Raw genomic sequence first — 25,829 nt, 5'->3', positions numbered from 1 at the left:
TCATACTCTTCTGATTCACTTTCTCATTGTTGGCCACTCATTTGTAATTCTTTTTGTTTGCTCTTTCTTTTCCACCTGACCTCTAAAAAATGTAGTTCTCCAGGACATAGTCTTTGTCTTTTCTTCTCTATATTCCTTATCTAGATTATCTCACACAGTTCATTTAAGTATCGTCTGTATGCTGAGGCTTCCAGATGAGATGGCATTGCCATTATTATTATTATAATATGCCACTCAGGTGTATATGAATGGGAAAATTATTGAAAAGCCTACTGTTCTGTAGTGTAATGACAGTGATGATAAATCAAACTATGACAGTTATTATAAAAATAGGACAGGAATATGAGATTAGAAGACACAGAGGTGGGGAAATAATGATAGAACTGTAGAGAATGCTTTTTAGGCTGACCACTGATGCATTTTTCCTATTGGGGGTTCTTCCTAAGTGCCATCAAGTCTACATTTCTTATGTCATGTGTCTTATGTCATAATCTCCAAATTTGAGAACTCCTTTCTAAACAGAAAAAGCCAAACATTTTTAAAAGTTTCGCCCTTCTTATACATAAAGTTTCAGTACTTTTATATTTTCTTTTTTTTTTTTTTTTTTAAAGATTTTATTTATTTATTTGACAGAGAGAGACACAGCGAGAGAGGGAACACAAGCAGGGGGAGTGGGAGAGGGAGAAGCAGGCTTCCCGCCGAGCAGGGAGCCCGATGTGGGGCTCGATCCCAGGACCCTGGGATCATGACCTGAGCCGAAGGCAGACGCTGAACGACTGAGCCACCCAGGCGCCCCTATATTTTCTTTTATAATTTTTTTTAATATAAAATATTTCCCAGGGTGCCTAGGTGGCTCAGTCGGTTAAGTGTCCGACTCTTTGGTTTCGGCTCAGGTCATGATCTCAGAGTTGTGAGATCAAGCCCTTGTCAGGCTCTGCGCTGGGCAGCGTGCAGCCTGCTTGAGATTCTCACCCTTTGCCCCTCCCCTCTCCCACTCTCTCTTAAAAAAAATTTTCCTTATGTTTATTTATATTATTTTATTTTATTTAATTTGAGAGAGAGAGAGTGAGAGAGAGCGCAAGATGGGGTAGGGTCAGAAGGAGGAGCAGACTCCCTGCTGAGCAGGGAGCCTGATGTGTGGGACTCAATCCTGGGACTCTGGGATCGTGACCTGAGCCGAAGGCAGTTGCTCAACCAACTGAGCCACCCAGGCACCCTATTTATATTTTTAACTTCAAATTCAACTTTCTGAGATGATTTTTGTAGATCCTGATTTATTTTTGTTTATATCTGTTTGGTGTATTTATTTATTTGTGTAGTAAATATTTGAAAACCTTTTTTGTGTCCAGAAATGTACTAGGCATTGGGGTAAAATAAGGAGCAGCCCTTAGGGATTTTAATATTTTATCTGATGAGCAATGGAAGAGCCTTAAAATGTTTTAAGCAAAAATGGTGTCTTAGATTTTTTTTTTTTAAAGGATCACTCTCACAACAGTGTACAAGAATCAATTAGAGGAGAGTGTATTGGTTTTCTATAAATGTGTAACAAACATAGTGACTTAATATTTTCTGACACTTTCCATGGATCAGTCTGGGCACAGGTTTGTTGGGTCCTCTGCTCAGGGTTTCGCCAGGCTGAAGTCAAGATGTCTGAAAAGTCTGTGATCTCATCTGAGACTCGCATCCTCTTTCTAGTTCACAGGTTGTTGATAGGATTCAGTTGCTTGCAGTTATAGGATTGAGAGCCCTAATTTCTTTTTTTTTTTTCAATTTTATTTTAGTATGTTATGTTAATCACCATACATTACATCATTAGTTTTTGATGTAGTGTTCCATGATTCATTGTTTGCTTATAACACCCAGTGCTCCATTCAATACATGCTGTCTTTAATACCCATCACCAGGCTAACCCATCGCCCCACCCCCTCCCCTCTAGAACCCTCAGTTTGTTTCTCAGAGTCCATAGTCTCTCATGGTTCGTCTCCCCCTCCGATTTCCCCCCCTTCATTTTTCCCTTCCTACTCTCTTCTCTCTTTTTTTTTTTTTTTAACATGCAACGTATTATTTGTTTCAGAGGTACAGGTCTGTGATTCATCAGTCTTACACAATTCACAGTACTCACCATAGCACATACCCTCCCCAGTGTCTATCACCCAGCCACCCCATCCCTCCCACCCCCACCACTCCAGCAACCCTCAGTTTGTTTCCTGAGATTAAGAATTCCTCATATCAGTGAGATCATATGATACATGTCTTTCTCTGATTGACTTACTTCGCTCAGCATAATACCCTCTAGTTCCATCCACGTCATTACAAATGGCAAGATTTCTTTTTTTTTTTGATGGCTGCATAATATTCCATTGTGTGTGTGTGTGTGTGTGTGTGTATACATACCACATCTTCTTTATCCATTCATCTGTTGATGGACATCTTGGCTCTTTCCATAGTTTGGCTATTGTGGACATTGCTGCTATAAACATCGGGGTGCACATACCCCTTCGGATCACTGCATTTGTATCTTGGGGGTAAATACCCAGTAATGCAATTGCTGGGTCATACGGTAGCTCTATTTTCAACTTTTTGAGGAACCTCCATACTGTTTTCCAGAGTGGCTGCACCAGCTTGCATTCCCACCAACAGTGTAGGAGGGTTCCCCTTTCTCCGCATCCCCTCCAACATCTGTTGTTTCCTGACTTGTTAATTTAGCCATTCTGACTGGTGTGAGGTGGTATCTCATTGAGGTTTTGATTTGGATTTCCCTGATGCTGAGTGATGTTGAGCACTTTTTCGTGTGTCTGTTGGCCATTTGGATGTCTTCTTTGGAAAAATGTCTGTTCATGTCTTCTGCCCGTTTTTTGATTAGATTATTTGTTCTTTGGGTTTGAGTTTGATAAGTTCTTTATAGATTTTGGATACTAGCCCTTTTTCTGATACGTCATTTGCAAATATCTTCTCCCATTCTGTGGGTTGTCTTTGGGTTTTGTTGACTGTTTCCTTTGCTGTACAAAAGCTTTTTATCTTGATGAAGTCCCAATAGTTCATTTTTGCCTTTGCTTCCCTTGCCTTTGGCGATGTTTCTAGGAAGAAGTTGCTGCGGCTGAGGTCGAAGAGGTTGCTGCCTGTGTTCTCCTCTAGAATTTTGATCGACTCCTGTCTCACATTTAGGTCTTTCAACCATTTGGAGTCTATTTTTGTGTGTGGTGTAAAGAAATGGTCCAGTTTCATTCTTCTGCATGTGGCTGTCCAATTTTCCCAACACCATTTGTTTAAGAGACTTTTTTCCATTGGACATTCTTTCCTGCTTTGTTGAAGATTAGTTGACCATAGAGTTGAGGGTCCATTTCTGGAGAGCACTAATTTCTTGTTAGCTGTCAGGGGCCATGCTCAGCAGTTTGCTTGTGGTCCTGTACACAACATGGCAGTTTGTTTCTTCAAAGGCCAGCAGGGGACTCTCTAATGGAAAGGCTCAGTCTCTTTTAAGAGATTTCTCTGATTAAGTCAGCTCTACCCAATATAATCTTCCTTTGGTTAATTAAAAAAATCAGCTGATTTTGGGCCATAATTATATCTTTAAAATCCTTTGTCATATAATGTAAGATAGTTACTGGAGTGAAATTCATCATATTTACAGTCCTGCTCACACTTAATAGGAGGGGGTTATACAGAACATGTATACAAGGGAATGGGAATCTTGGCGACCATCTTAGGGTTCTAATATAGAGGGCAAGAGTGAATTTGGAGGCTGTAGTAGTACTCCTGAAGAGAAAGAGGTTGGCTGCTTTGTCTAGGATAGTGACATATTGATAGGGAGAAATGGGTATGAAAGAAATTTAGATGGTAAAATCAAAAGAATCTGGCAATGATTTGCTTACTGGGAAGCAAGGAGAGAGAAGGAAATACTAAGGATAAATCCTAATTTTCTGGCTCATACAACTGTAAGAGTATCAGTACCATTCATTGAGATAGGAAACAATGAGATCTTGTTTGGGTGGGAAAATGTTAATTGGTATTTGGGTTTATTGAGATTAAGCTGTGATAGGACCACATTTCAGAGAAAAGAGGCCAAAAATATAATATTGGAAGTTATGGAGTAAATAAGTATTATTTTGGTATATTTTGTATATCTAGATTCTGTCTGGTTTAAACCATAAGTAGGTGGGTTATAGTTTTTAATTTAATGTGAAGATCTGTCTTTTCACTAAAAAATTCAACCCATTTGTATTTTTTATGCTACTATGTTTTCTTTTTCTGTGGTTTTTTTTTTTTTTTTTTCTTGTTTATGCTTGTGTATTTAGTTTTAAAATCTTTTACTTTTGCTTAACTAGATCAGATTGTATTCATTCTTCCCTCTGGAGAAAAATAGAATGGTTTTTCTCTCTATATATTCTATTAATTGATTTTTTTGAATTTTAAAGATACTTTGTTGATAGCTTGCCTAAGTATAGAATTCTAGGGTCACATTCCTTTTTTTCTCAGAACTTGTGAACATTTTCCAATTATGTTCAGGTTTCTGGTGTTGAAGATAGAGAATTTGATAGCATCTTCTCTTTCCTGGTGCAGGTAATGGTTTAGGTAGTTAATTTTTTGGTCTAGAAACTTGAAGCTTTCGTTTTTTTTATTCACTGAAATTCAGAAATTCATCATTCATGTGGTAGATTGTGGTATTACCTACATTTTACAAATGTATAAGCTGTAGCTTAAGAGTTAAAGTATCTTGGGCCAAGGTTACATACCTAGAATAAGTAGAGGAACTGGGATTGGAAGACAGCCTAGCTTTTAATCCTTATTCTCTATTTTCTCTAAACTGTAGGACAGATACATAAGTATGTACCTGAATATAAAGCTTAAGTAATTAGGACTTATATTCTCTAAGTGCTAGGACTCAATTATCTAAAATATGTACTCCTCCTTTTTTAGGTTGTAGTACTTTCTAAATGTTGATTGTTTTTTTAACTAATAGATTTTATTTTTTAGAACAATTTCAGATTTACAGAAATTTTGAGCAGTTATTACAGAGAGTTTCCATAAACTGGGAAAAGTTTGAAGTGAGGGGGAAAAAAGAAATTGTATTACTCCATAATGAAAGAATTATTACTCTATCTGGGGATGGAGAAATCCTTGAGGTTATGGTGGATGAAAAGTTGAAGACAACCAGGAATGTAATTGTGGTGGTATTATGATTATTTTTTAAGAGTCTAACTAGGATTCCACAGATAACTGATGCCTGTTTGCCAACAGATTTATTCCTCTGCCTGGAATAGTCTTCCCCACTTTTGCTGGCAAGTTTGATTTGTTTGTAAACCTCCTATTATACCTTCTTTAGTAGGTAAAATGTATACCCCAATTTTCAGTCAAAGTATTTTGAACTGAGTGACCTACATTTTGTTTTTCTTACCTTTTAGCCTAGATTAGAGTTGAGACTAGATTAATGAGTATGGGTATATGGAAAACTTCATTTATAGGCTATTTAAATTGAGAGAAAATTAAATTTCTAATTCAGGATCATAAGCTTTCTTTATTAGTTGAGCGCAAAATACACTTTGTCATAGTATCTTAGATTATTGCCATTTTCATTTGTTCTCCAACCCTTTTCTTTTTTTTTTTTCAGGCTGTGACAGTGAGGAACTCCATGGCTAAGTCTTTATATAGTGCCCTGTTTGACTGGATAGTTTTTCGGATTAATCATGCACTTCTGAATAGTAAAGATTTGGAGCAAAATACAAAGGTAGACATACATTGGATTATTATATATTTTTCCTGGAAAATTTTTATTAAAATAGTAAATGAAATTTAAAAACACAGAATTATGTAGAGTAATAAATAAGAATCACCTTTTGTTTATATTCTGTGCTGTTTCCCTCCTTATGTATGCATGTTTTTATTACCCTGATATTCAGGGATACTTGTTCTATGTGTCTTTCCAGACCTTTTTCTTATGTACATTTCTATGGATGTACATATACAGAGTTGCTTTTAAGCTTAAAAATAGAATTATGTTATCTGTATTGTTTCTAACTTGTATTTTTTATTTTACCTTATATGTCTTGAAGTAGGTTTGGACCTCATTATTTTTAATAACTTTGTAATATTTATATAGTATGCCTGTATACCATAAATTTCCCCATAAAGATATATTGCTTTTGCTTTATTGTTATAAATGATGATGTAACAAATATTCTTTGTGTACACTTCTTTAGGATAAAATCCTTAAAATGAATTGCTGGATTTAAGAATATATACATTTTAGAATTTTGTTAGCTACTGCTAAATTGCTAAAGTGCTCAGAAAAGACTGCACTTCCACTGGTAGTGTATGAAAATGCCTATTTCCCTACACCTTTACTCACATTGGATATTATCAGTCTTTTCATCTACTAATCTGATTAGGAGGACTATCCCATTTTATTGTCCGTTTTTTCAATGATAGATGAAAGTCGAGTATCTTCTCATGGTTTTTCATCATTTCATTATATATTCTGCTATTTTTATGTTGTTCATTTTGTCTTTTTTTTACTTTCTTGGAGTCACTGTGGAAATTGCAGAGATTCATAGTTTGATATATATTGCATATATTTTCTCTTGACTTTTAAGTTTTGTTTATGTTGTGTTTTAGGGCCCGTATGTTTTAAATTTTTGTGCAGTTAATGCTCCCATTCTTTTCCTTTATTTTCCTGGGTTTTATTTATTTATTTTTCTTATGTAGGAAGGCCTCTTTCAGCCTAAGATTATAAAAAAAATTTATTCTCATGCTTTTAGACTTTATTTTTTTATATTCAGGTTTTTTTTTTCCATTGGAATTTATTTAAGATTTTATTTTTAAGTAATCTCTACACTCAATATGGGGCTTGAATGCACAACCCTGAAATCGAGTCACATGCTCCACTGATTGAGCCAGCCAGGCGCCCCTGGAATTTATTTTTTAATATGGCAGATCTTAGATATTTAAATCATTTCAAATCCGTTTTTATTTCCCAGCAGCTTTCTGTGGAGTAGTCTGCATCTTTAGGGTGATTAAAATATGTCATCTTTATCACTTAATCCTCCTGTCTTAAATGTAAAATGGTTCTAACATTTATTTTTCATGGTTTGAGTAAGCCTACAGTTAGAAAATTGTAATAGGAATCTTATTCACCAAAGTGACTTATTTTTGAAGGTCATTACTTTTACTGTTTTTCATAAGGGTTTAGAATTAACAGAATCAATCAAAAAATACTCTTATTTTTAAAAGATTTATTTGAGAGAGAGAAAGAGTGAGAGTGCAGGCAGGGGGAGGGGCAGAGGGGGAGAGAGAGAGAATCTCAAGCAGACTCGCTGCTGAGTGCAAAGCCCCCACGTGGGGCTTGATCTCATTACCCATGAGATCATGACCTGAGCAGAAATCACTTTAGTCAGAGGCTTAACTGACTGAGCCACCCAGATACCTCAAAGAAAATACTCTTAATGGAGATTTTAAAAAATCTCTTACTATTGGGGCACCTGAGTGGCTCAGTCAGTTGGGCGACCGACTCTTGGTTTCAGCTTGGGTCATAGTCTTAGGGTCCTGGGGTTGAGCCCCGTGTCAGGCTCCACAGTCCACAGTCCCTCTGCTTGAGGATTCTCTCTCCCCCTCTTCCTCTGCCCCTCTCCCTGCTCATGCTCTCCCTCTCTCTCTCTCAAATAAATAAATAAATCTTAAAAAAAAATCTCTTAGTATTTATAACTCATTACATTAGTTTGCCCAGTATCTCTCTTAGTACTAGTGGAGAAAGATTGTTTTCATTTAACCAAAATTGTCATGTAACTGTATTTTAAGAATGAGGTGAGGTGGTGAGGAGAATGCTGGTTTGGGGTATTAGAGCTGAATCCTTGTTATCTATAGTAAGAAGTTAGAATATAGTATGTAGAAGCAAAATAATCAAGACCTAGAAGAATAAGCATTTGTATACTATACTGTACTATTTTATATCAAATAGATAAAAGATTTGAGTGTTGACTTTAGGGAGCAGAAATTGATAATGGAAAAGGGATTATTGTTTTTTGTTATAATTTTTTAGAATTATTTAACATCGTAAACTCTGTACAGTTTTTTTAAATAAAAAATAAAAAAAAATTGGGGGCACCTGGGTGGCTCAGTCAATTGAACATCTGTATCTGACTCTTGGTTTTAGCTCAGGTCATGATCTCATGGGTTGTGGGATCGAGCCCTGTGTCAGGCTCCACACTCAGCAGGGAGTCTGCTTGAGGATTCTTCCCTCTGCCCCTCCTCGCACTCTCTCTTTCTCTAAAATAAATAAATGAATCTTTAAAAAGATTGTTTTAAAAATTGAAGAAACCACATATTCTGATAATCCAGAATATCCAGCTTGCACAAGGCTGATTAAACATACTAATTAGCTTGGTTTGCAAAGCAGAATTCTGTTGGGCTATAAAAGTGAAAATAGGAAAACTTGCATGGTGTTCTTTGCATAGCCTGGGATAGCCAGGAAAAATCTAGCTTTAGGTTATTTTTTACTTCCCCATAGGTGATTCTTTCTATTTCCTTTTCTCTTGGAATTTAGGGATTTCTGAGATTGAGATAACAGGTCACTAACCCTGCTTCGAACATTTTTGTAAACAGTGTATTACATGTGTTAAAATTTTGGATGTATTTTTATAATTGGGATAAAAAGAAAAAGATGAAAATAAAACTAAAATTGTTTTTATTTAGTGGAATATTTTGGTTGAACACTGGCTCCCCAAAATTTCCTGTCCACTGCTGTAGAAGAACTTTGAGCGTTTTGTTAACCTATCATTGTGGATATTATTCATGAAATAAATTTGAGGATCATTTTTTAACCATCATAATTTTTTTCCTGTTTTACAGACTTTGTCCATTGGTGTTCTTGATATTTTTGGGTTTGAAGATTATGAAAATAACAGCTTTGAACAGTTCTGTATTAATTTTGCTAATGAACGTTTACAGCACTACTTCAATCAGCATATTTTTAAATTGGAGCAAGTGAGTACTTAAATTCATATACACTTTCCCCCCTCCCATTGTCTCACCCACTTATCTTCCCACACATATTCACATATATAAATTTTTGAGTCATAGTTACAAGCATTTTAAATCTAATACTTCCATGCAGATATTATAGTCTTCATGTCAGTGTTAGCAAATGAAAAATTAGAGCATGGTTTTTGAGCCATATGATACAGGGTTTCCTTTTTTATTTTTTTTAATAGACCTCAAGTAGATTAAAAAATATGTGCTTGCTTGAGTACACCTTTGAATGAAAAGATGCATGAGTTTGGTTTGGGTTTCTGTTGGTGATTTTTGATTGCTACCATGTGCTTGGTCACTGTGTGTAATGCTAAATATGCTTGTTTGATTGCTTTGGTCTCTTCGTTTCAATCAAGTTGATTGCTTTGGTGTCTTCTTTATCCGTGGGGTAGAGGAGTTTATTAACAGAATCTTGAATCAATTTAGAGTACAGATATAGGGAAATAGGATAGTGTGGGGAGACCAAAATGGGTAACTAGATATTTCTTGGGAGAGAAGCTCAAATTGATTTAGAGTCGAAAGAGTGAGCCATCAGTTTCCCTGAGAATGCTTATGGTAAATGCAGGGTCATAGAAAATGTGGGCTCTTTCTCCAAGCTAAGTTTCTTTTTTTTTTTTTTTTTAAGATGATTTATTTATTTTTTTGACAGAGACAGAGATAGCGAGAGCAGGAGCACAAGCAGCGGGAGTGGGAGAGGGAGAGAAGGCTTCCTGCCGAGCAGGGAGCTGATGCGGGGCTCGATCCCAGGACCGTGGGATCATGACCTGAGCTGAAGGCAGATGCTTAACGACTGAGCCACTCAGGGAGCCACTCAGGCACCCCTCAGGATTTTATTTATTTGACAGAGCACAAGCAGAGGGAGAGGGAGAAGCAGGCTCCCACTGAGCAGGGAGATGCGGGACTTGATCCCAGGACCCTGAGATCATGACCTGAGCTGAAGGCAGCCGCTTAACCGACTGAGCCACCCAGGCGTCCCTCTGCAAGCTAAGTTTCAAGTTAGTAACAAGTTGAGATTGTAGCCCACAATTTCAGTTTGTATAGGAGGATATAAACAGAAGCAGGATTCACATTTATCTCAAGGGAAATGGTGAAGAAATGAAATGAACAGGAGGACCACAACAGGTCTACAAAACAAAAACAAAAAAAGATCTTTCTTATCACTAAGGCTTGTTGCCCTCTGTCCTAGCTTAAGCATATCTGTCTTGCTTAAAGGGTTCTGAGGACTGATTAACAGTAGCACAAGCAGCACTAGTTTTGGCCATCTTGATGATGCTTACAATTTTTAACACATAGCCTTTTAGCTAGACTCTCTGATGGAGCTATTAAAAGATAATGCAGTATTATTTGTTATATTAGCTAACATTTATGTGGTACTTACTATTTATCAGGCAGGTGCTATTTTTATTCTAGTTTTACAGATGGTAACTAAAGCCAGTATTCAGACCTTAACAGTCTGCCTCCATAATTCTTGTTTTAACCAAAAAGCTGGGCTGGGATTGGTCTGCTTGACTCATTCTAGTGTTTTTTTTAGCTAGATCATGCTAAACTAGTATTTTTTATCTCTTGCAAATGGATATATATACTGGAGGGGTGGTGAAATGCATTTTGTTGACTGTGTGCTGTGTTTTACTAAGTGACGTGGCAGTTACTCTCTGGGTCATTAGAAGAGTAAGTAAATTGCTTTTGAAGAGAAAAGGTATTATCTGACTATTACTGAAATTATTTTTACCTTTTCTAGAAGTGTAGATTAGACATTGAGGAGCCATAAGAAATACTTTGCCTAAAAACATGTATGAAAAAAAAAACCTTACAGTTTATGGAAAATGTGTTCAGAACTATTTGGGCGTGGGTGATCTTTATTTATTTGCTACCTGAATATCATAATTTTGGGCAGTGTGGTGGAATTATGGATCAGAAGACTTAGAGTCTAAGATACATCTTGTTTTTCCTTTCAAGTTTCAGTATTCTCTTTTGTAATTTAATGTGGCGGGTACGCTTTTGCTATAATTTATAGAAGGTTTAGAGACCTTGCACCTCTTTGCCATCTCGTCTGTTTTATTCTTCCTTTCTCTCCCTTGTCATGTTTTTTCACTTAAAATGGATTTGCTGGGAATAATAGATTTAAGGCAGTTTAAATATTAACTGTTTTATTTATTTGTCTATCTCTGGTACTTGAGATGGGTATTTGTTAAATTCAACTGAATACAAAATCGGTTAAGTAGATAAAACTTTTTGAAAAAGAAGATAGAAATAAAAAGTTATCAAATATGCTTTGGGAGGAAACATCTTGAAAATTTTGAATACTAAAATAAATTTTGTCCAAAAATGTCCCATCCTGTCCCACAGGATGGGAGAGAGGTGTAATAATTGCCCTGCAGGATGATGAGTGCCAAAATTGTATAGCAGGTTAAAAGTAGTGATATAAAGGATGAAGTTGATTAGAACTTCCTAAAAGTCTACTAAGATTTCCCAGGGGTGATTCTGGAATATAGTTTTGAATAGAAGATTGAGTTTACCAGATTGTCCATGGGGAGAAGATATTTTAAACAAAGGTAACAATATCCTTAAAATTGTGAGGCATAAAACAGCATGACACTTTTGAGGAACTGAAAATAGCATAGCTAAAATACATGATATAAGAATGGAGACAGGGAGGGAGATAAGTTTATGAAATATCCTCGGGTCATATAGTTGTGGGCTTTATATGTCATGTAAAGGAGATTGGAGTTTTTCTTTTAGAAAATGAGGAGCAATTTGAAGTATATTTAGCAGAGGATTTGAACTGTGGAAGATGGACTGAAGAGAGGGTAAAATACCTGGAGGGAAGGACATAATCCATAAGCCAGTTGAAGTAGTGTGACTGTGTGATTCTGAGTCCTGAATTAAGTTATATGTAAAGAGAATGTGGAATAAGAGACAGACCAGAAGTTTCTGTGATTTGAAAATACATTTAATGTTGTCATTTATAATACTGCTCTCTTATTTCCTTTACTTGCTCAGAATTATTCTTCAAGGCATTGGTTCATCACTAAATTGAGTAAAGTTATGTGTCACACACTGTGCTAGGCATTGAAGACAGAAAATTTGGAGTGCAGGGATCTTATCTGAGGCATTTATAATCTAGTGAGGTTTTTTTGTTTCTTTGTTTCTGTCACTTCTGGGGATGTCAGACTAGGAAATTTTGACCAAATTGCCTTGCAGAACACCTAAAAAGAATGAACAAAATATATTTGAAGGCATTGGGGTACATCTAAATAAGTGAAGTTCTACAGGGCTTATATCTGCAAGAAGGAAACGCAGGGAGATGAGCCCAGCATTTTTGGACTGCTTTGTTGCTAAAGACATTTCTTTATTCTGGTAGAGAGGTGCTGATTCTGAAAGAGCCAGGCTTGAGAATCTGAGAAGATGAACAGGGTTTTCTCCAGATTCAAGAACAAGGAAGAACCCGCTGGTAACTCCTACAGGTTTTCTGCTTGAGACCTTAAAGGGTTACATCTTAGAAGTAAAGATAAACCAGAAATAGATCAGGCATCTGAGGGGCTGAAGCCCAGTTTAAAATTTTCTCAGTTCCAGTTGGGTTAAAAGAATATAGAATTCCTAATGTTCTTAGCCACCTGCCAAGAGCAAATTCACTGTCCAGTGGAGGAAGAGATCATCCTAGTGCTAAAATTATCTGTATGATTTTTCATATACAGGATCTAGCATTCAATATTTTCCTTTCCTTTTTTTTTTTTTTTTTGAAGATTTTATTTATTTGTCAGAGAGAGAGCACAAACGGGGAGCAGCAGGTAGAGGGAGAAGCAGGCTCCCCACTGAGCGAGAAGCCTGATGTAGGACTTGATCCCAGGACACTGGGATCGTGATCTGAGCCGAAGGCAGTCACTTAACTGACTGAACCACCTAGGCGTCCCTATGAGATTTTTAAAGCAAATACTTATTTGACATATATAGATAACTGCAAAGTTACAAAATGTGTAAGATTTGTTTGTATACTGGACCATAACACAAGGGTCAAATTTCAGGGATTGAAACCATACATATTTAAATACCATAAAGAAATTATGCCTGAAACCAACAATCAAAAGATAACTGGAAAGTACCTTTATGGGTAAAAATTAATTAATGCACTTCTACATAGTCTAGAGGTTTAATAAAATATACTGAACTGGATGAAAATGTTGCATCTTAAAACTTGTAGCTCAGTCGTTAAGCGTCTGCCTTTGGCTCAGGTCATGGTCCCAGGATCCTGGGATAGAGCCTCGCATTGGGCTCCCTGCTCAGCAGGAAGCCTGCTTCTCCCTCTCCCACTCCCCCTGCTTGTGTTCCCTCTCTCTCGCTGTGTCTGTCTCTGTCAAATAAATAAATAAAATCTTAAAAAAAAACACAAAAACTTGTGGGATGTAACCAAAGGTGTATTTAGAGGAAAATTTTATAGCTGTTAGATTTTAAAATTGAAGAGCAATGATATATATAAATATCCATCCCAACAAATTGGAAAAAGATCTGCAGACTAAACCAAAGGAAAGTATAAAGAAGGAAATAATGAAGATAAGAGAGGAAATTAAATAAGAGTGAAAACAAATATGCCATGGAAGATCAACAAAGTCAAAAGTATTACTTTGAAATGACTAATAAGACCCCGCAAGAAATTCATCCAAATGAGTGACAGAGAAAGACAGAGAGAGATATAAATAATCAGAATTCCAGTTATAAAGAGGACTTCACTGTGGATCCTACACATATTAAAAATAAAAAGATAATAGTATACACTAAACAGCTTTATGTCCATAAGTACACTTATGAAATGATAGGAAAAAAATATTTTCAAAACTGACACAGAATACAAAATCTGATTCTATTAAAAATATTGAATGTGTAATTAAAAGCCTTTCCATAAAGAACAGTGTAAACCAAGATGGCTCCATTGGTGAATTTTGCCAACATTGAAAGAATTAGTATCAGTTTGACGTATATTCTTTTTTTTTTTTATTTTTTTTATTTTTTATTTTTTTTTATTTTTTTTTTTTAATTTTTTTTTATTCTTATGTTAATCCCCATACATTACATCATTAGTTTTAGATGAAGTGTTCCATGATTCATTGTTTGTGCATAACACCCAGTGCTCCATGCAGAACGTGCCCTCCTCAGTACCCACCACCAGGCTAACCCATCCTCCCACTCCCCTCCCCTCTAGAACCCTGTTTGTTTTTCAGAGTCCATCGTCTCTCATGGTTCGTCTACCCCTCCGATTTCCCCCGCTTCATTCTTCCCCTCCCGCTACCTTCTTCTTCTTTTTTTTTTTTTCTTAACATATATTGCATTATTTGTTTCAGAGGTACAGATCTGAGATTCAACAGTCTTGCAAAATTCACAGCGCTTACCAGAGCACATACCCTCCCCAGTGTCTATCACACAGTCACCCCATCCTTCCCACCCCACCCCCCATTCCAGCAACCCTCAGTTTGTTTCCTGAGATTAAGAATTCCTCATATCAGTGAGATCATATGATACATGTCTTTCTCTGTTTGACTTATTTCACTCAACATAATACCCTCCAGTTCCATCCACGTCGTTGCAAATGGCAAGATCTCATTCCTTTTGATGGCTGCATAATATTCCATTGTATATATATACCACATCTTCTTTATCCATTCATCTGTTGATGGACATCTTGGCTCTTTCCACAGTTTGGCTACTGTGGACATTGCTGCCATAAACATCGGGGTGCACGTACCCCTTCGGATCCCTACTTTTGTATCTTTGGGGTAAATACCCAGTAGTGCAATTGCTGGATCATATGGTAGCTCTATTTTCAACTTTTTGAGGAACCTCCATACAGTTTTCCAGAGTGGCTGCACCAGCTTGCATCCCCACCAACAGTGTAGGAGGGTTCCCCTTTCTCCGCATCCCCGCCAACATCTGTCATTTCCTGACTTGTTAATTTTAGCCATTCTGACAGGTGTGAGGTGGTATCTCATTGAGGTTTTGATTTGGATTTCCCTGATGCCGAGCGATATTGAGCACTTTTTCATGTGTCTGTTGGCCATTTGGATGTCTTCTTTGGAAAAATGTCTTTTCATGTCTTCTGCCCATTTCTTGATTGGATTCTTTGTTCTTTGGGTGTTGAGTTTGATGAGTTCTTTATAGATTTTGGATACTAGCCCTTTATCTGATATGTCATTTGCAAATATCTTCTCCCATTCTGTCGGTTGTCTTTTGGTTTTGTTGACTGTTTCCTTTGCTTTGCAAAAGCTTTTTATCTTGATGAAGTCCCAATAGTTCATTTTTGCCCTTGCCTCCCTTGCCTTTGGCGATGTTTCTAGGAAGAAGTTGCTTCGGCTGAGGTCAAAGAGGTTGCTGCCTGTGTTCTCCTTTAGGATTTTGATCGACTCCTGTCTCACATTGAGGTCTTTCAACCATTTGGAGTCTATTTTTGTGTGTGGTGTAAGGAAATGGTCCAGTTTCATTCTTCTGCATGTGGCTATCCAATTTTCCCAACACCATTTGTTGAAGAGACTGTCTTTGTTCCATTGGACATTCTTTCCTGCTTTGTCAAAGATGAGTTGACCATAGAGTTGAGGGTCCATTTCTGGGCTCTCTATTCTGTTCCATTGATCTATGTGTCTGTTTTTGTGCCAGTACCATGCTGTCTTGATGATGACAGCTTTGTAATAGAGCTGGAAGTCCGGAATTGTGATGCCGCCGGCTTTGCTTTTCTTTTTCAACATTCCTCTGGCTATGCGGGGTCTTTTCTGGTTCCATACAAATTTTAGGATTATTTGTTCCATTTCTTTGAAAAAAGTGGATGGTATTTTGATGGGGATTGCATTGAATGTGTAGATTGCTCTAGGTAGCATTGACATCTTCACAATATTTGTTCTTCCAATCCATGAGCATGGAATGTTTTTCCATTTCTTTGTGTCTTCCTCAATTTCTTTCATGAGTATTTTATAGTTTTCTGAGTACAGATCCTTTGTCTCTTTGGTTAGATTTATTCCTAGGTATCTTATGGTTTTGGGTGCAATTGTAAATGGGATCGACTCCTTAATTTCTCTTTCTTCTGTCTTGTTGTTGGTGTATAGGAATGCCACTGACTTCTGTGCATTGATTTTATATCCTGCCACTTGACTGAATTCCTGTATGAGTTCTAGCAGTTTTGGGGTGGAGTCTTTTGGGTTTTCCACATAAAGTATCATATCATCTGCAAAGAGTGAGAGTTTGACTTCTTCCTTGCCAATTTGGATGCCTTTGATTTCTTTTTGTTGTCTGATTGCTGTGGCTAGGACTTCCAATACTATGTTGAATAGCAGTGGTGATAGTGGACATCCCTGCCGCGTTCCTGACCTTAGGGGGAAAGCTCTCAGTTTTTCCCCATTGAGAATGATATTCGCTGTAGGTTTTTCATAGATGGCTTTTATGATATTGAGGTATGTACCCTCTATGCCTATACTCTGAAGAGTTTTGATCAAGAAAGGATGCTGTACTTTGTCAAATGCTTTTTCTGCATCTATTGAGAGGATCATATGATTCTTGTTCTTTCTTTTGTTAATGTATTGTATCACATTGATTGATTTGCGGATGTTGAACCAACCTTGCAGCCCAGGGATAAATCCCACTTGGTCATGGTGAATAATCCTTTTAATGTACTGTTGGATCCTATTGGCTAGTATTTTGGTGAGAATTTTTGCATCCATGTTCATCAGGGATATTGGTCTGTAATTCTCCTTTTTGATGGGGTCTTTGTCTGGTTTTGGGATCAAGGTAATGCTGGCCTCATAAAATGAGTTGGGAAGTTTTCCTTCCATTTCTATTTTTTGGAACAGTTTCAGAAGAATAGGTATTAATTCTTCTTGAAATGTTTGGTAGAATTCCCCTGGGAAGCCATCTCCCTGGGCTTTTGTTTGTTGGGAGATTTTTGATGACTGCTTCAATTTCCTTAGTGGTTATAGGTCTGTTCAGGTTTTCTATTTCATCCTGGTTCAGTTTTGGTAGTTGGTACATCTCTAGGAATGCATCCATTTCTTCCAGGTTATTTAATTTGCTGGCATAGAGTTGCTCATAATATGTTCTTATAATTGTTTGTATTTCTTTGGTGTTGGTTGTGATCTCTCCTCTTTCATTCATGATTTTGTTGATGTGGGTCATTTCTCTTCTCTTTTTGATAAGTCTGGCCAGGGGTTTATCAATCTTGTTAATTCTTTCAAAGAACCAGCTCCTAGTTTCGTTGATCTGTTCTACTGTTCTTTTAGTTTCTATTTCATTGATTTCTGCTCTGATCTTGATTATTTCTCTTCTCCTGCTGGGTTTAGGCTTTATTTGCTGTTCTTTCTCCAGCTCCTTTAGGTGTAGGGTTAGGTTGTATACTTGAGACCTTTCTTGCTTCTTGAGAAAGGCTTGTATTGCTATATACTTTCCTCTTAGGACTGCCTTTGCTGCATCCCAAAGATTTTGAATAGTTGTGTTTTCATTTTCATTGGTTTCCATGTATTTTTTAAATTCTTCTTTAATTTCCTGGTTGACCCATTCGTTCTTTAGTAGGATGCTCTTTAGCCTCCATGTATTTGAGTTCTTTCTGACTTTTGTCTTGTGATTGAGCTCTAGTTTCAAAGCATTGTGGTCTGAAAATAGGCAGGGAATGATTCCAATCTTTTGGTACCGGTTGAGACCTGATTTATGACCTAGGATGTGATCTATTCTGGAGAATGTTCCATGGGCACTAGAGAAGAATGTGTATTCCGTTGCTTTGGGGTGGAATGTTCTGAATATGTCTGTAAAGTCCATTTGGTCCAGTGTGTCATTTAAAGTCTTTATTTCCTTGTTGATCTTTTGCTTAGATGATCTGTCCATTTCAGTGAGGGGGGTGTTAAAGTCCCCCACTATTATTGTATTGTTGTCGATGTGTTTCTTTGCTTTTGTTATTAATTGGCTTATATAATTGGCTGCTCCCATGTTAGGGGCATAGATATTTACAATTGTTAGATCTTCTTGTTGGATAGATCCTTTAAGTATGATATAGTGTCCTTTCTCATCTCTTATTACAGTCTTTGGTTTAAAATCTAATTTGTCTGATATAAGGATTGCCACCCCAGCTTTCTTTTGGTGTCCATTAGCATGGTAAATGGTTTTCCACCCCCTCACTTTCAATCTGGGGCTGTCTTTGGGTCGAAAATGAGTCTCTTGCAGACAGCATATCGATGGGTCTTGTTTTTTAATCCAGTCTGATAGCCTGTGTCTTTTGATTGGGGCATTGAGCCCATTTACATTCAGGGTAACTATTGAAAGATAGGAATTTAGTGCCATTGTATTGCCTGTAAGGTGACTGTTACCGTATATTGTCTGTGTTCCTTTCTGGTCTATGTTGCTTTTGGGGTCTCTCTTTGCTTAGAGGACTCCTTTCAAGATTTCCTGTAGGGCTGGTTTTGTGTTTGCAAATTCCTTTAGTTTTTGTTTGTCCTGGAAGCTTTTTATCTCTCCTTCAATTTTCAATGACAGCCTAGCTGGATAGAGTATTCTTGGCTGCATATTTTTCTCGTTTAGTGCTCTGAATATATCCTGCCAGTCCTTTCTGGCCTGCCAGGTCTCTGTGGATAGGTCTGTTGCCAATCTAATGTTTCTACCCTTGTAGGTTACATATCTCTTCTCCCGAGCTGCTTTCAGGATTTTCTCTTTGTCTCTGAGACTCGTAAGTTTTACTATTAGATGTCGGGGTGTTGACCTATTTTTATTGATTTTGAGAGGGGTTCTCTGTGCTTCCTGGATTTTCATGCCTGTTTCCTTCCCCAAATTAGGGAAGTTCTCTGCTATAATTTGCTCCATTATACCTTCTGCCCCTCTCTCTCTTTCTTCTTCTTCTGGGATCCCAATTATTCTAATGTTGTTTCATCTTATGGTATCGCTTATCTCTCGAATTCTGCCCTCGTGATCCAGTAGTTGTTTATCTCTCTTTTTCTCAGCTTCTTTATTTTCCATCATTTCATCTTCTATATTACTGATTCTCTCTTCTGCCTCATTTATTCTAGCAGTTAGCGCCCCCATTTTTGATTGCACCTCATTAATAGCCTTTTTGATTTCTACTTGGTTGGATTTTAGTTCTTTTACTTCTCCAGAAAGGGTTTCTCTAATAACTTCCATATTTTTTTCAAGCCCAGCTAGTATCTTTAAAGTGGTGATTCTGAACTCTAGATCTGACATCGTGCTAATGTCCGTATTGAGTAGGTCCCTGGCAGTCGGTACTACCTCTTGTTCTTTTTGTTGAGGTGATTTTTTCCGTCTTGTCATTTTGTGCAGAGGAGAATAGATTAATGAGAGAACAAAATGCTAGCAGAGTAACAACGTCCCCAGAAAATATACTCTAAACAAATCAGAAAAAACCTGAAGCAGTGGGAAAAGAAAGGGAAAGAGAGAAAAAAGAAAAAGAAAAAAAAGAAAAAGATAAAGATAAAAACAAAAACAAACAAAACAAAACAACAACAAAAAAACCAGAATGTGATCAAATATGATCAGTGCCACACACTAGATTTGGGGTGTATTTTGGTCTTTTAGAAGAAAGTGCCTCCCAAAATTTTAAAGAAAGAAAAACTTATATATGTACAAAAATAAGGGTTGATATGATGAAGGGATGGAATATGACTGTAAAGATGGAAATTATAAAAAATTTTATAAAAGGAATTGGTAAGAAGTTGTTTAAAAAAAGAAAGAAGAGGATTTAAAAAAAGAAGAAAAAAAGGGAGAGGATGTGATCAGGCAGGGGAACAGAAAACACCATATACTAGAGATTTAGGGTATATTTTGATCTGTTAGAAGAAACTATCTCAAAATTTTAAAGAGAGAACAACTTATATATATAAGCCAAAAATATGGGTAACTACTATGAAGGGATAGAATATGACTCTAAAAATGAAAAATAAAAATGTTTTTTTTTAAAAAAAGGGATTGATAAGATGTTGGTTGAAAAAGGGAAAAAGAAAAATTCAAAAAGAATAAAAAAAGAAAAAAAGACAGTTAAAAAAAAATTAACTTTGAAAGACTACAGAATCATGGTAAAAAAGCCATGAATTCTACGTGCAGTAGTCCCCTAGAGCTGGAGTTCTGCCGTTCTCATTGATGGGTAAACTTGGTCTTGGCTGGCTGTTCTCGCTGATCTTCTGGGGGAGGGGCCTGTTGCCGCGGTTTCCAAATGTCTTTGCTGGAGGCAGAATTGCCCCGCCCTTGCCCCCTCCCAGCTAAGTAATCTGCTGGGGTTTGCTCTCCGGGGCTTTTGTTCCCTGCGAGCTTTCCGTACAGCTTTGGAGGCGGAGAGTGAAAATGGCGGCCTCCCAATCTCCGCCCCGGAGGAGCCGAGAACTCGGGGTCCCGCTTCTCAGTGAGCCCCCAGAGAAAAGCCGTCAGTCACTCCCGTCTCCCCGGTCTCCAGCCGCACTCCGTGCTCACCCGGCCTGTGACCGCGCGTCTCTATCTCTGGCACCCGACCCCGGGTGGAGTCTCCAAACCCAGCAGATCCCTGCGGCGCACTCACGCGCGGCTCCTCCCGGGGGAGGAAGGTGAGTCTCCCCGGATCTGCCGCTTGTTGGGTCCCTGCTGGAGGAGCAGTGGCCTGACTGTGCCGCGGATCACAGTTTATGGCAACCCCGAGCTGAGAGCCCGCGCCTGGGCTCCGCCTCTGCAGCCGGCTTCCCTGCTCCGATACCTGGGAGCTCTGCCACACTCAGGCACCCCCAGTCTTTCTGTGACCCGTGGGTCCTGAGACCACACTGTCCCGGAGGGTTCCACCCCCCGCTTAGCCACCAGAGTGACGTCCCTCAGTGGAGCAGACTTTTAAAAGTTCCGATTTTGTGCCCCGCGGCTCTATCACTTGCCAGAAGCGGCCGCCGGAGGCCCCTCCCCCGCCGTCTATCCTCCCGAATATCGCCTCGGATTCACTTCTCCGCACGTCCTACCTTCCAGAAAGTGGTCGCTTTTCTGATGAGAGAGTTGTTGCTCTTCTTTTCTTCGACCTCCTGTTGAGTTTGTAGGTGTTCAGAATGGTTTGATCCCTATCCAGCTGAATTCCTGAGAGGAGACGAAATCCAGGTCTCCTACTCCTCCGCCATCTTGCTCCGCCCAGTTTGACGTATATTCTTATGTGGAATAGCAAAAGAGGGGACAATTCACAGTGCATTTTAGGAGGCTAAGATAACACTGATATCCAAATCTCTTAGGGATATTATTAGAAGTGAAAATTAAAGTGAATTTCACTCATAAGCATAGATTAAAAAATTCTAAACAAATATTAGCAAACTAAATCCAGCAAGATATGTAAAAGGATAATATATGAGAACCAAGTGGAGTTTTTTTCTGGTGTGTGTTACATCTAATCATCAGTCGATTTAATTCATCTATTAACAAAACGGGGAAAAAACTTACTGTTATTTCAATAGAAGCATTTGATAAAATTGCATAACTATTCATGTTAAAAAAAAATCCTCAGCAAACTAGGTATAGAAGGGAACTTCCTGATAAAGGGCATTTACAAAAATGTATAAATAATATCCAACTTAATGGAAATAGACTGAATCCCTATGACTAAGGCAGGGATTTTTCCTCAGAGTTTTTATTATGAACATAGACATGTGAGGACATCCAAATGGAGGGTAAACATAGGAAAAGATTTTTCGCTTATTAGTCATCAGATAATTAAAATTAAAACCACAGTGAGATACCCCTAGGCATTCATGAGAATGACGAAATGAAAAAAACTGTAATACAAATATTAGAGATACTGTACATGGGAAAGTCCCATACACGGGTGATGGTTGCATAAATTGGTACACATACTCTGCAAGCTGCTTGGCAGTATCTGTTGAGGTTATTATACATGTGTAGTTTATAAGCCTATGTTTTCAGTTTCAAAATGCATATAAATGCACACTAAAACTTTTGTGCACAAATGTTAATAATGGCATTTTTAATTGCTAAAAATTAGAAATAACTGTAATGTCTATCAGTAGTGCAGTGGGTGAATAAATTGCATATAAATACTGCACAGCATTGGTTTTCAAAGTATTGTTCTCCTATCCCTACTGGTAGCATCACCTAAGAACTTGTTAGAAATGCAAATATTGGACCCCACTCTGTACCTACTTATTCAGAAATTTTGGGCCTGGGGCCCAGTGGTCTGTGTTTTAATAAGTCCTTTATGTGATTCTGTTGAGTATTAATGTTTGAGAACTAATGCTCTTTCATAGATTTGGCATACTTTTTCTGTAAAGGACCGAATAAGTCTTTTAAGATTTTGGGGCCATGTGGTCTCAGTCCTGCTAGAACACTGAGAAAGCAGCTGTAGATAAAGCATAAATAAATGAGTGAATATGATGTTCCACAACCCCTGCCCTACAGCAATTAAAATGGATGCTAAGCAAAATCATTAAGTCAGAGAAAGACAAATACCATATGATTTCACTCCTATGTGGAATTTAAGAAACAAAACAGATGAACATAGGGGAAAGGAAGGCAAAATGAAATAAGATGAAAATGAGAGGGAGGCAAACCATAAGAGATGCTTAATTCTAGGAAACAAACTGAGGGTTGCTGGAGGGGAGGTGGTTGGGGGGATGGAGTAACTGGGTGATGGACATTAAGGAGGGCACTTGATTGAATGAGCACTGGGTGTTCTGTGCAACTGATGAATCACTAAATTCTACCCCTGAAACCAATAATACAGTATATGTTAACTAAATTGAATTTAAATAAAGGATTAAAAAAATAGATGAACTTTAGGGTATTATGCTGAACGAAATAAGTCAATCAGAGAAAGACATGTATCATATGATCTCACTGATATGAGGGATTCTTAATCTCAGGAAACAAACTGAGGGTTGCTGGAGTGGTGGGGGGTGGGAGGCATGGGGTGGCTGGGTGATAGACATTGGGGAGGGTATGTGCTATGGTGAGTGCTGTGAATTGTGTAAGACTGTTGAATCACAGACCTATACCTCTGAAACAAATAATACATTATATGTTAAAAAAAAGATGGAAGGGAAAAATGAAGGGGGGAAATTGGAGGGGGAGACGAACCATGAGAGACTATGGACTCTGAGAAACAAACTGAGGGTTCTAGAGGGGAGGGGGTGGGGGAGATGGGTTAGCCTGGTGATGGGTATTAAAGAGGGCATGTATTGAATGGAGCACTGGGTGTTATATGCAAACTATGAATCATGGAACACTACATCAAAAACTAATGATGTAATGTATGGTGATATAACATAATAAAATAAAAAATGCAAAAAAAAAAATGAATGAACTTTAAATGCCTCCTACAACCTGGATGTGTTTCTGAAACTAATGTTGAGTGAAAAAAAAAAGCAAAGTGAAAAGAATATATATTGTATGGCTCTGTTTATATTAGATTTATAAACAGATGAGTCTTATCAGTTTTTTTTTTTTAAGGTTTTATTTATTTGACAGATAGAGACAGCGAGAGAGGGAACACAGACAGGCAGAGGGAGAGGGAAAAGCAGGCTCTCCGTTGAGCAGGGAGCCTGATGTGGGGCTCAATCCCAGAACCCTGGGACCATGACCTGAACTGAAGGCAGACGCTTAACGACTGAGTCACCCAGGCGACCCTTATCAGTGTTATTAGAAGTTAGGATAATAGTTAACTTTGGCAAGGGGGTGTGAATTGTCATTGGGAAGAGGAGATGAGGGGAGGATTTTGGACTGCTATATTAATGTTTATAAGAATCCATATGCTTGTTAACCATGCTACAAAAAAGAAACAGGACAAAAAAACTTGCTTACTACTGTGCAGGGTGACCTTTATATAGCAATTACTTTCTTGTGAAATTATTAATTAAAAGGAAAGAACTAAGCATTTACCTTTCCCAGATTTTCGTGTCATCCCTGCAGAGGTACCCTGCTAATCTTCCAGCTTTAATATATGTGCTGCTGAAGTTAGCACAGACATTTACTTTTCCCAAGTAGAGTAACTACAGTTTATAGTATACCAGTCTTATTTACAGGTTAATAATAACAATAATAATAATACCCAAAGAATGATAAAAATAAAAAAATCCCTAATTTGCAAAACCATTATATTTGTAGAGAAGTGTGTGAATATTATCAGTGCATACTAAAGTCATCAGCCAACTGGGGTATTTACTTGGTGCCTAAATATTCTTGCAGTGTAGAAACTTACCTTCTTTAGATTGTCAGGGGCCTTGTTTTGAAAAACAGTTTAAAAGCATCACAAGGATGAATATAAGATTATTTCCCAGTACAGAGAAAAAATAAGCAACAATAGGGGCCTAATAGTTGAATAGTTGTTCAGTGCCTGAGCTTTGACTTTTTAAAATCTTGGATTTGAAACTTTTTTTTTTAACATATTCTAAGGGTTTTTTTTTTTTTTTTAACCCCTAAGGGTTTTATTTTACCGAATGAAGTATGTATGAATTCCATATGATATCAGTGATCACTGGAGGTGATGGTTTTTACTTTTCCCAGACATTGTTTCATTAAATTCATTATTGATAATCCAACAAATACTCAGTCCTTTTTGTTGGTTTAGGGTCATGTGGGAGAAATTAGGCTTCTTATATTTTATATTTTTCTTTTTTTTTTTAAAGATTTTATTTATTTATTTGAGAGAGAGAATGAGATAGAGCATGAGAGGGGGGAGGGGCAGAGGGAGAAGCAGACTCCCCGCTGAGCAGGGAGCCCAATGCGGGACTCGATCCCAGGACTCCGGGATCATGACCTGAGCCGAAGGCAGTCGCTTAACCAACTGAGCCACCCAGGTGCCCCTATTTTATATTTTTCTTTAGTGCAGTCCTTACATAGTGCGGCTAAAACAAATCCAGCCCTAAATTTTCACCTGAGTGGCATACACATAGCAATTTAACAAAAAAATTTGATTGTATGTACTTTTTAATGAAAATAGACATATACTGTATGAAGGTTTTACGTAACCAAAATTATACATTCTTCCATTGTGTAGATTTAGTGATTTAAAAGGGAAAAGTTTAGTTCTTTTAAGCCTGGCAAAAGCTTTTCAGTCTTTATTATCATATACCTGTTATTTTCTGCAAGATGAATAAATTGTGAATTTATTTCCTAGGAGGAGTATAGAACTGAAGGTATCAGCTGGCACAATATAGATTATATTGATAATACCTGTTGCATAAATCTTATTAGCAAGAAACCAACAGGTCTGCTCCATCTTTTGGATGAAGAAAGCAAGTGAGTATGATTCTTTCAGCAAGTACTTTTCAATCAAAAGTATGATTCTTTTCATTTGGGCTTTTCATGTCTTTTTAAGTCTTAAATTTTCTTCTTACATAATCAATAAGGAGCCAAAGTTTCCCTTGTGTGCATTTTATTGTGTATGTTTCTAGGAAAATTGGGTAAACTATAATATTGAATGCATTTTTTCCTTGAGTTTTTCCAGATTTTTCTACATAGTTACTTTGATGTTAAATTTGTTAACATATTTTTTTATTGTTGCATATTCCTCTCTTCTTGAATTGAGTTTTATATGAGATGTGTTTGTAGTTTTCATGTTCAGTAGAAAAGAATATCATGATAGATTAGTGATGTCTGCCACAGCTGTGCAGGTGGAAAGTAGCAATATATGCCAAGTATTTGACATCCTTGTGTAGTATACCAAACATAAGCTGAATAAGCTTCAGAAATAAAACTTCATATAGCATCCTCCAGAGTGTTTTTAGTACTCTGTAAAGTATTATTTATAGTTATCCTATAAGATGGCAAATCTAGAATTGGAGAAACTGAAGTGATGGAGAGTATGTGAGTTTTCTGTCACTCTTCACTAAAAT

General features: G+C 37.4%; 1 protein-coding gene across 1 annotated transcript in view; it reads left to right on the top strand.

Annotated features, from left to right (window-relative positions):
* MYO9A (myosin IXA) overlaps positions 1-25,829 on the top strand; it is a 245,325-nt gene that overhangs the window by 53,278 nt on the left and 166,218 nt on the right. Inside the window, exons 9-11 of the mRNA XM_044917756.1 lie at positions 5,609-5,725; positions 8,842-8,976; positions 25,112-25,233. Coding sequence (XP_044773691.1) covers positions 5,609-5,725; positions 8,842-8,976; positions 25,112-25,233 — 374 coding nt within the window. The remainder of the gene's footprint in view (positions 1-5,608; positions 5,726-8,841; positions 8,977-25,111; positions 25,234-25,829) is intronic.

The sequence above is a fragment of the Neomonachus schauinslandi genome, chromosome 9 (genome assembly GCF_002201575.2).
Source record: "Neomonachus schauinslandi chromosome 9, ASM220157v2, whole genome shotgun sequence".
In the NCBI taxonomy this organism is placed as follows: Eukaryota; Metazoa; Chordata; class Mammalia; order Carnivora; family Phocidae; genus Neomonachus; species Neomonachus schauinslandi.
This window is presented reverse-complemented; position numbering and strand designations above follow the sequence as displayed.